At 40.3% G+C, this 11923-nt stretch overlaps 1 protein-coding gene across 1 annotated transcript; it reads left to right on the plus strand.

Moving 5' to 3' along the window:
- Positions 1 to 10895: 10895 nt before the first annotated feature.
- Positions 10896 to 11615, plus strand: LOC128855351 (serine/arginine-rich splicing factor 4-like). The gene has a single exon (XM_054090204.1). It carries the CDS (start codon positions 10896 to 10898, stop codon positions 11613 to 11615), a length of 720 nt encoding a protein of 239 aa, XP_053946179.1.
- Positions 11616 to 11923: the final 308 nt, after the last annotated feature.

Below are 11923 nucleotides of genomic sequence, written 5' to 3' on the forward strand. Positions count from 1 at the left end.
TGCACAGATGACGCCGTACTTTAATTGGCAGAGAAGGTTTCGCACCATAATTGAAGAGGAGGGATGGCACAAAGGCATGAGGCCTGGCCATACAACTTTTCACATCTATACAGACGGCTCTAAAACTTTAGACGGAGTGGGAGCCGGTATTTACTGCTAGCTAACTAGGGATAAGGCAGCCTATCAAGCAAGCTGCCAGACCACAGCAGTATTTTCCAAGCGGAAGTTTTTGCTGACATCGCGTATGTTGGTCTTCAGTGAATCAATTGTTGCTGGTTTGTTGGCATAACACTGGTCTTTGACGGCACCCCAAAGATAATAATCCAACGGCGTCAAATCGCAGCTCCGAGGCGGCCAAACGATATCAGAATTTCGGCTGATAATACGATCTTCGAAGACAGTGCGCAAAAGATTGATCGTAGCATTCGCTGTGTGGCAAGTAGCGCCATCTTGTTGTAATGTTGTAAGTAATATCGCAATATTTCCCAGCATTCTTTGAGCGTATACACAACCATTTTCGTTCAGCGGAAGAATAAAACTAATTTTCTGTCAAATCAGATGACAGCTAAGTGTTACCATTCTTCAAATAATACGTCGTTCAAATCCGTAACGATAGATGGCGGGCCCTGTACAACGAAATGGACGACTACATGAAAAGGCGAGTGGAGGCTAGGTGGACTAATCTGACCACAGGCAAAACAGCAAAAGTCATATGTAGAACTAACGTCAAAAAACTGATTCAATTCGTACTTACGCTCTCGCGAAAGGACTGCAGAACTATCATAGGTATGCTAACAGGTCATAATCTATTGGCTGCGCATGCGTACAAGATAGAAATTGCTAACACGGACAAATGCAGGAAATTCAGAGAGGATGTTGAGGAAACTTTAGAACACCTTCTGTGCGTTTGTCCGGCATTATTAAAAACGCGTTTAAAAAGCCTGGGAGCTCCATTATTTGAGGTCTGGGGGACGTCTCAAAAGCTGGGAGATCAGATTCGCCAAAAGCGCTGACATCCTACATGATATCTACTTTCGTTATTCATAGAGGACGGTCTCCATCTGGTATCGCTAGGGACCAAAAGGTCTATGCGAGGCTTATTGCCAACCAGGCTAACCTAACCTAACCTCTCCTAATAACAAATGCGCGACTACTTTTTTCTATATTGAGAAAATATGCAGGACCAGCTTGCACAGCTGATCTGTGCAAAGTTCGCAAAAGCTTGATAAAGTATTTCTTATTGCACGAGTATGCATTAACATAAGTTTGCAATGCATTAAATCCACATGAGATTGTTGTTGCTGCACCAATTGTTGAGCCCGCAGAAACACACAAAGGCGTAGATTTTTATCTTAAGGAAAAGCACTCGAAACACATGTATTTCTGCAAGTTTTTAATTAAATGCTGGCAAGTGCTGATCTCTACGGCTGACAACACCAACACAAGCATCCAATTGCGAAAAAGCACCCACTGATATCCACACTCGCACACATACACACACTTTTGCCTGCTTATACGCAGAAGTGTTTACTTTCTTTCGATCTCATTTTCACTTAACGAACGTTAATGGGAATGCTCACGCCACTAAGTAAGTGTGCATGCACCAACACACATATACGGGATGTTTGTCTGCTTGTGTGCATTTAAGAGAGACTTGATTCGTGTAATGAAAAAAACTCCAAGTGCGAATTTGCTTGAAACTTGCTCAAGTGCAGTTAAATGAGTGCGAATTACATAGATGTACCCATTAGATGAAGTTCATGCCGACTTGTGTGTTTGCAAAAATGTGTGTGTATGCATCACTTTGCGTACATTTCAATTTGAGTACGCGCAGGCGAGCTGTAATTACTGCTTGCAAGTAATTAACGGGTAAAACAATGAAACGAACTAAGCAAATGGGACCAAAAGCGAAATAAATATAAAACAGCTGCTTTCCTTATTATGAGTATCGTCTACTTTAGGCCGCAAAATATAGTTAATTCAATTAAACGAATGTAGTCATAAGTGGGCAGTAAGCGCTTACTTTAATGAGAACTCCGTGGAGCAGGCGTGAGTTTGGTGCTAAACAAAACTAATTAGAAAGACTTCTAACGTAGCACATGGCAGCGAAACTTCATCGCAATTTTGCTCTACTGTAAGCAAAGTTAGAATTTATTTATAGAAAATACTAGCTGACCCGGCTAACTTTGTTCCGCCCTAGAGGCAATAAAAAAGCAGATCTTTGATTTTATTAAGTTAATTTTTTTATTAATCAAGTATTTCAATGAATTTTTATTAGTTAGTCAGATAAATCTTCAGTAGAGGTCAGATAAATCTTTAGTAGATGTATCATTACGTAATGCAACTCTCATGTTTGTTGTCAGCTGAAGTTTCTTCACAGAGCGCCATAGATTCGATGATTTGAGGCAAGCGTTTATTCCGTCAGCAGCTGTTGGTCTTGGAATTACTGGCAGTGTCGGAAGTCACCAGGCAGTAAAATCATTGCGCCTCCAAAACATCCCGAGTCAGTGCGTATATCTTTCAATGTTCGGTTAAGTGCTTCTAATGCACGTTTATGCGCCATTGTGCATTCGTCCCAGATGATGATTTTCGATGCTGATAAAACTTTGGCCATTGCTGAGTTTTTTGAAATATCACATGTTGGTTCTTCAATTCTTTGAAGATTTAACGGCAATTTTAATGCTGAATGAGCCGTATGACATCCTTCTAACAATGTGGCTGCTATTCCAGAAGAAGCAACTGCAAGCGCAATGTTGGATCTCGCACGAACAGTGGCTAAAATTGCTGACATGAGGAATGTCTTACCAGTTCCACCAGGGGCATCAAGGAAATATAAACCACCATTTCCATCATCGATTGCCTTCATTAATGTATCATAAACTTATTTTTGTTAGCGATTCAACAGTGGTACATTCGTTTGAACTGCTAATCTAATTCCTGGTGATCATATTCACGTTCCCGTTCCAACTCTCAATTAAAAGCGTCATTCATTTCACGATTTGGCGCTGGCATTCCTAACCTGACTAATAAACTACCGCGCTTAAGGTGAAACATGTCTTCAATCAACAGTAAAGCCCGATTCTGTATCTCCTCATTCATCTCAAGATCCGGATTTCTGGAACTGACACGAATTTGATGTAAAATATCTTCTGACATATTATTCTTGTATTTATGCCATAGGATGGGTTCGATGGAAAGTATGATGGAAATGATTATAGCAAATAATGTGCGAATTTGACTTGGAGATGCAGAGATAATGGCTTCAACGATTGTCGTATCCCAATGGGTATCGTTTTCTAGTAAATTGAGTTCTTCACATGCACCACGATATGTTGGGAATATTGTACCATTAACAGTCCGTAGTGACTCAAATGACGTTGGCCCATGCACATTTACCAGCAACAACCGCAAATAGAAGCATTCATCATTCTTTGGATGAACTGTATACATACGACCAAAAGCATCAGTAGAACGCACATCCGGATAACCAGTTACCGTATCACCTTACTTCCGTGGCTGAAAATTCCTCGATGAAGCATTCCAAGTGTAATAATATAATATTATCAAATTGCCTACTTAACCATAGACAAAATTACGTTTAGCTGCCATTTGCGTTTTGTTATTCCATATCAGATGCGTTTTTGTTATACCACATTTTATAGTGACTTCACGGAAACGCGTTCGAATGGGATAAAAAGTATCCTATGTACGTCTCCTGGTTCTAAGTAACCTCTTCATCAATTTTCAGCCAAATCGGTTCACCCGTTCTCGAGTTATAAATAGTGTAACTAACATGACTTTCTTTTATATACCTATATAGGTAGATGTGGGTGTCTATAAGTTTTTTATAATGCATCTACATCTCTTCCCACCTATACCTGAAAAGTTCGTTGATATGGCCCTTTGTAAGTCCAAGGTTCAGGACCAATTAGAGGCATGTTTGCCCCTTTTTTAGATAGACGGTTTGCTGTTTCATTTCCGTGTCCTCGTGTCCAGCACCCCAACCCAATAATAATGTGTTGAAGTTCCCTAGCATGTTAAGAAGATTCAGTAAATTGTAAAATTACTTGCAAAGTTTATTTCACTTACTTCTTCAGCTTTTGAAGTGTCTTTTCGGTACTTGTGCCTACTCTATACTTTAATGCGGTATTTATTCGGAACTTCATACGTTGTTTTGATACTTGAAGTCAGTAAAAGTAATAACATCAAGGCGCTGTCAAATGACTTTGTCATGGAACACGTCATCACTAGCTACTTAGAACGGAGATGCCAAACCATGCTGCGGTGCTACAGCCGATGGGACACTGAACCGAGTGGCAGGTGAACGACGAAACTTATTCCATCAATTGACAAATGCGTCCAAAGGAACTTCGGCGAAGTGAACTACTTCTTAACACAGTTCCTCTCGGGCACGGATACTTCCGGAGATACCTATACCGCATGGGCAAGGTAACCGGTTCGACGGTCGCTGTCACTGCGAAGGCATTTTGAACCCTACCTCACCCACCAAAAAAATGATCACTTGGCACGCTAAGCTTCCTCAGGTCACCTGGTACAAGGAAAGACGCCTCCTAGTATTTATATATATAATTGGCGCGTACACCCTTTTTGGGTACTTGGCCGAGCTCCTCCTCCTATTTGTGGTGTGCGTCTTGATGTTGTTCCACAAATGGAGGGACCTACAGTTTCAAGCCGACTCCGAACGGCAAATATTTTTATGAGGAGGTGTTTCATGGCAGAAATACAATCGGAGGTTTGCCATTGCCTGCCGAGGGGCGACCGCTATTAGAAAAATCTTTTTCTTAATTTTTGGTGTTCTGACCGAGATTCGAACCGACGTTCTCTCTGTGAATTTCGAATGGTGGTCACGCACCAACCCATTCGGCTACGGCGGCCTCCTAGTCTTTAGTTTAGTTTTTATTGGGAACTGCATTTTTGTACATGGCTAGCACTAAGGTCGCCGAGCAATTCGTTTTTTTTTTTTAAATATTTTCAAATGAAAGTTTTAGCGCACAATTTAGACAATTTTGTGGTACCTTAAAATTTCTTCTTTTATATTAAGTAATAAGTTTTACAAAGCTCGCCAGTCGTTTGTTTCTCGTGCTAACCGGCGCCAGTTGGACACACCAATTGAAATCAAGTCCTTCTCCACCTGATCTTTCCAACGCAGAGGACGCCTTCCTCTGCTACCACCAGCTGGTACCGCATCAAATACTTTCAAAGCCGGAGCGTTTGTATCCATTCGGACGACATGACCCAGCCAGCGTAGCAGCTGGATCTTTATTCGCTGGGCTATGTCTATGACGTCGTAAAGCTCATACAGCTCATCGCTCCATCGTCTGCGATATTCGCCGTTGCCAACGTGCAAAGGTCCAAAAATCTTACGCAGAATCTGTCTCTCGAACACTCCAAGCGTCGCTTCATCGGATGTTGTCATCGTACAAGCTTCAGCGCCATACGTTAGGACGGGCATGATGAGAGCCTTGTAGAGTGTTATTTTCGTTCGTCGAGAGAGGACTTTGCTACTCAGTTGCCTACTAAGCCTAAAGTAGCACTTGTTGGCAAGTGAGATTCTATGTACTTTGGGTTTCTAGGCTGTCATTGTTATCGGTGTTAATGCTGGTTCCTAAAAAAAAAATTGTGCCTGAGTGATTACGTTCTGCGGCTCTTACGATGCTCTCCAACATCAGGTTAAAGAAGTCACCCTGTCTGAAACCTCGTTTAGTATCAAACGGCTCGGAGAGGTCCTTCCCGATTCTGACGGCGCTGCTGGTGTTGAGCAACGTCATCTTGCAAAGCCGTATTAGTTTTGTTGGGATACCAAATTCAGACAGCGCGGTACTCCTTTCCATACTGTCGAATGCAGCTTTGAAGTCGACGAAAAGATGGTGTGTGTCGATTCTCCTTCCATGGGTATTTTCCAAGATTTGGCTTATTCTGAATATTTGGTCGATAGTAGACTTTCCAGGTATAAAGCCACATTGATAAGGTCCAATCACACAATATTCTCGCTACACACAATACGCTCTTTCACACAATACGCTCGCTAGAACCTTATAGGCGATATTTAGAAGACTAATCCCGCGGTAATTGGCACAAATTGCAGGATCGCCCTTCTTATTCCAATCGGCAGGCATGCTTTCATCCGACCATATTTTGCATAGGAGCTGATGCATGCACCTTACCAGCTCCTCGCTACCATGTTTGAATAGCTCCGCCGGCAGTTCGTCGGCGCCCGCGGCTTTGTTGCTCTTTAGCCGCGTTATCGCTATTCTCACCTCGTCATGGTCAGGTAGCGGGGAACGACAATTCCGTCGTCAACGATTGGAGTATCGGGATCTTCACATTCTCTGTGACATGCGCAGCTGTCACTGTTTAACAGGTTCGAGAAGTCTTCCCTCCTTAATTTAAGAATGCTCTGGATGTCAGCCACCAGATCGCCGTCTTTGTTCTTACAGGAAAACGCCCTGGTCTTAAAACCTTCTTTAAGCCTTCGAACTTTCTGGTTGAATTTTCGGGCATTGTTTCTATTGGCCAACATCTCAAACTCCTCGCACCCACGTATTTCGGCCTCTCGTTTCTTCTTTCGGATAATACGTTTCTCTTTATTTTTAGCCAGGTACTTCACACATCTTAAATTGCTCATGCGGCATTTCAGCGTATTTTGCCCACCAATTTGCATCTTTGTATTTCTCTGCCTAATTAGTATTTGGAAATTTGTTTTCACCTTTTCCAACAATTCATGGTAATTTAGTTGTTTTTAATCCGCTTTTCACAAAATGCATTTACCTTTGTTTCCTCATTTTTCTCTCAATTTTCCTCTTTTTTTAATTGAGCTATCAGACATTTCTTTTTTGCCCATGTTTAACATTTTAGCTTATCATATCTCTTTCTCCGGAGCACCTTTGCCTTTCTCATTTGCATAATCGCATGCACAGCAAATTTGTCTCTTCCGCCAACCGCCTACGAGTTCGGTTTCTACTTTAATTAACTCAATGTGCCTTTTTATCCAAAATATATATGTATGAATGTATGTATTTGTAAGTTTTTTTTCGTAATTCACCACTTTACAGCCAATTGCTTTAACCAACATTCATCAGGTCATTTTACGCCTCTGTAATTAATTCGATTAATTTGTGCAGTGCGAAGGATATTAAAATAATACCTTGAAGGGGCCAACAGGTACGGATGGCCTTTGACCTTGGACGCAATATGATTTGTGCGTATTTGCTGCTATATTAATTTGTATATTATTGCTTGGGTAAAAGATTGGCTTCTCAGGCCGGGCAAAGAGTAGCTTACGTTGTAAAATAAAAATAACAAATACAACACACACACACACACATACATTTATGCAGAAATGCTTACAATATATTTTTATAAAATATTTAAATTCTCACATCACCATTAAAACGCTTTAGCCCAACAAGCTGATTCTGATAATTTGAATGGCTCAGCATTTCACGCAGCCCCTGGCTTTACTGAGTCTTTTAGTTCATTATTTGCAAGTATAAGAAAGGTCTTTGCAGGTACTTGAAATAAGGAAGGAGAGATCTTATAAATATAATGTAAATTTTGTGTATGTTTTTCATTTTTGTTTAAGACACATTTTGCAATTTAAATTGTAACCCTTTCTACGAGGGCGGCTGCTAAGTTAGCGGGCCAGCGTATTTAATAAATAAAATGCATGATTCTATAATTTTAATTTTTCAATATACCTCCTTGAGTGAGATAAACTCTCACTTGGGGAATATATTGAATTTGTGGCTTTGCAAAATTTTTGTCTAGATTTTTGAATTCGAAATAGTTTTCTACGGATACCTGCAGCTGACTGTCATTCAGAAGAAAAAAAGACTAGGCGTCACGTCAGTTGATGTGAAGCCCATGCTTTTTAAGGCATCCGATCTTATATCCGGCTCTGAAAGTATTCGATGCGGTTCCAGTTGGTGGTAGCAGAGGAAGAGGAAGGTCTTCTCTGCGTTGGAAAGATCAGGTGGAGAAGGACTTGGTTTCAATTGGTGTGTCCAACTGGCGCCGGTTAGCACGAGAAAGAAACGACTGGCGTGATTTATTAAACTCGGTCAAAATCGCGTAAGCTGTTATCGCGCCAATTAAGTATATTAGAAGAAGAAGATCTTTGTATCTTTCTAATCAACGCTGCTTGTCGAGCAGAGCGCGAAATACTCAAACCTCGTCCAGACATCTCAGCGCAATATTTTTCCCCTCTCATTAATGCATTATATATATATATATATTTATAATTGGCGCCTACACCCTTTTTAGGTGCTTGGCCGAGCTCAAAATGGAGCACAAATGGAGGGACCTACAGTTTTAGGCCGATTTCGAACGGCAGATATTTTTATGAGGAGCTTTTTCATGTCAGAAATACAATCGGAGGTTTGCCGTTGCCTGCCGAGGGGCGACCGCTATTAGAAAAATGTTTTTCTTAATTTTGGTGTTTCACAGAGAGGTCGTATTTTTACAAAAACTATAAGAACATCTCTCTTATCAGCATCCCATCGGAAATTTTGACCAAAATCCTGCTTAATAGAACACAAACGCGTCTTGCACTACCACGACGTAAAGAGCAAGCCGAGTTTCGTACTAACTTCGATCATATCGTCACTCTTCGCGTAATATTAGAGCAAGTCAATGATCGACAATCAGATAATCACGCTTGTTTTATCGATGTCCGCACAGCAATTGACAACAGCGATCAAAATTCTATTTGGGTTTCATTGCGTTCTGGAGGCATACCGCCAAAAGTCATCAGTATTATCAAAGCCCATTATGAAGGTTGTGAATGTAAAATTCTACACTACAAACAACTGTCGTATGCGATCCGTCCAGCGTAAAATAAATATGACTCATGTCGCCATTGTTATTTCTTATATTCGCATGGTGTGCCTTCTTCTTCTACTACTTCTATGAACACTTGGAGAAGTTAGTGCACACAGGTGACATAGTGATTTTGTTCGTCAAAAGTTCATATCTGCAAACAAATAAGAACCAGTTCAATGCAGTCGCAAGTGAAGTTGCCCTTAAAATAAATGCTAGCAAGACGGAATTAAAATTCGAAGCCCCCTGATTTATTTTCTATGCAGAAGAGATCAGTCGGTCATACGGTCCAACTAAAGTCAAAGTTACTTTTACATCCTGCCATAAGTTTTGTTACAAGTTAAGTCCAATATAGGTATGGTATTATAGAACTTTTTTAATGAAGTTAGGTTTATTTATTCATATAGTTAGTAAAAAAACATTTTTTACTTTCCTTTGGAAATGGTCACCATTTAGTTTTACACAAGCCTTCAAACGAGTAAGCCATTCAGCTATTGCAGCAAGCACGACTTCCCTGGATATTGGCGTCGCTGCTCGAACCAAAGATTGTTTGACACACTCCAAATATCTGTGAGGTCTTCGAAAGGCTATGTTCTCCAATGGATTTAAATATGTGCTTCCAAATGGCCAGCCTTCTGTGGTAATGAATCCAGGAATATTGGTTTTTAGCCACTGCTGACTGGTTTTTGCCTTATGGGCTGGAGCAGAATCTTGCGCCCTCCTTTGAGTACTGCTCAACTGCTTCACCACACCTTCTAAGACATCCCCTTGGTACACTTTTGCCCCGGTCTTAACGCCTTTTTCGCAGAAATGAAGAGACGTAACGCCTTTACAAGACACTCTCCACCAAACCATTACGGAGGCTGGATGATGACCACGCTTCCATCTTTTGGGTCTTTAGAAGTTTAAGCATCGATTTTGTCGCTTTGCTTATTAAAAACTTCTTCAACATTTTTTCGTGAACTTCGTGAACATTTTTTCATCTGTGAAAATAATATTTTCTTGGTCGTTGACTGCGAGCTACCGAAGTAGCTGCTTGCATCTGTCGAGTCTGATTTTTTTGAAGTGCCTTGTCAAAAGATGACGAGTTGAGCGACGGAAGGAGTCTTGTGGAAATCATCTCTAACTAGTCTTAACATGGAACTGGTCGATACATTCATTTCATTCAAGATAAAGAGGTAATTTGTAAGAAATTAACTGATATCAAAACTAAGTATGACGAAGAAGGTTAATTAGATTTGATGAAAATGAATAGGTTAGGAATCACTGCTTAAAGCAAAGGTCGATTAAGGAAACTCATTTGGCTCGAGAAGTTGGAAATGTATAAATGCAAGGGATGCACTATCAGTTCGGAAAAGGAGAATTAACATAAACAATTAGAAAGAGGGAAAAGAATAAGCAGGAAGTAGCAAACCATAACAAGTAGCAACTAACCCATTTTCCAAATTCTCCAACCCTCCTGGAGTACCAGAATATAAAGACGAAATGGATGAGAAAACTCATGGGTTCTTAGAAACAAGTTTTGAAATAGTTCACTTCCCAAGGGCTAAAATCATTCTAAATGCTATACTTTATTGTATGAAGAGGACAATGAAAGAGAATTTGTTGATGAGGAAGAAGATAAAAACGAAGACGAAGATGAAGACGAAAACGAAAACGAAGGCAGAGACGAAGACGAAGAAGAATACGAAAACGAAGACTAAGACGAAAACGAAGACAGAGACGAAAACGAGGACAAAGACAAAAACAAAGACGAAGAAGAACACGAAGACAAAGACGAAGACGAAAACGAAGACGAAAGTGAAAGCGAAGACGGAGACGAAGACGAACACGAAGACAGAGACGAAAACGAAGACAATCACGAAGTCGAAGACGAAAACGAAGGCAAAAACGAAGACGAGCACGAACACGAAGACGAAGACGAAAACGATGGCTAAGGCTAAGACAAAGACGAAGGCAAAGACGAAGACGAACACGAAGAGAAAGACGAAGACACAATGCTATACTTTATTGTATGAAAAGGACAATCAAACAGATATTTATTGATGAGGAAGAAGATGAAGACGAAGACGAATACGAATACGAAGACTAAGACTAAGACTAAGACTAAGACTAAGACTAAGACTAAGACTAAGACTAAGACTAAGACTAAGACTAAGACTAAGACTAAGACTAAGACTAAGACTAAGACTAAGACTAAGACTAAGACTAAGACTAAGACTAAGACTAAGACAAAGACTAAGACTAAGACTAAGACTAAGACTAAGACTAAGACTAAGACTAAGACTAAGACTAAGACTAAGACTAAGACTAAGACTAAGACTAAACCTAAGACTAAGACTAAGACTAAGACTAAGACTAAGACTAAGACTAAGACTAAGACTAAGACTAAGACTAAGACTAAGACTAAGACTAAGACTAAGACTAAGACTAAGACTAAGACTAAGACTAAGACTACGACGAAGATGAAGACGAAAACGAAGACAGAGACGAAGACAAAGACGAAGACGAGCACGAACACGAAGACGAAAACGATGGCTAAGGCTAAGACAAAGACGAAGACAAAGACGGAGACGAACACGAAGACGAAGACGAAAACGAAGACTAAGAATAAGCCTATGACGAAGACGGAGACGGAGACGGAGACGAAGACGAAGACGAAGACGAGGACGAAGACGAATACGATGGCTAAGGCTAAGACAAAGACGAAGGCAAAGACGAAGACGAGGATGAAAACGAAGACGAAGACGAAAAAGATGATTCCAAAGGCATATTAAACCATTAGAGAATCTTAAAAACCAATGAGATATTTAGCAAATACTTGCTTTGAATTAATAAAACTCAAAGTTATTCCATAAGTACTTAGAAGATTTAATTTTATTAAAAAATAAATAAATAATTGGCGCTCCTGTTAGCTCCTCCTCCTATTTGTGGTGTGCATCGTGATGTTGCTCCACAAATGGAGGGACCTACAGTTTTAAGCTGACTTTGAATGGCAGATATTTTTTATGAGAAGCTTTTTCATGACAGAAATACACTCTCAATCTGTAGTCTTATTATCGTTAAACAAATTCAAAAAAAGATT

This window comes from Anastrepha ludens, chromosome 2 (assembly GCF_028408465.1).
Source record: "Anastrepha ludens isolate Willacy chromosome 2, idAnaLude1.1, whole genome shotgun sequence".
NCBI lineage: Eukaryota > Metazoa > Arthropoda > Insecta > Diptera > Tephritidae > Anastrepha > Anastrepha ludens.

Coding starts and splice junctions, on each gene's coding strand:
- LOC128855351 (XM_054090204.1), top strand. CDS start 10,896: ATGAAGACGAAGACGAATACGAATACGAAGACTAAGACTAAGACTAAG.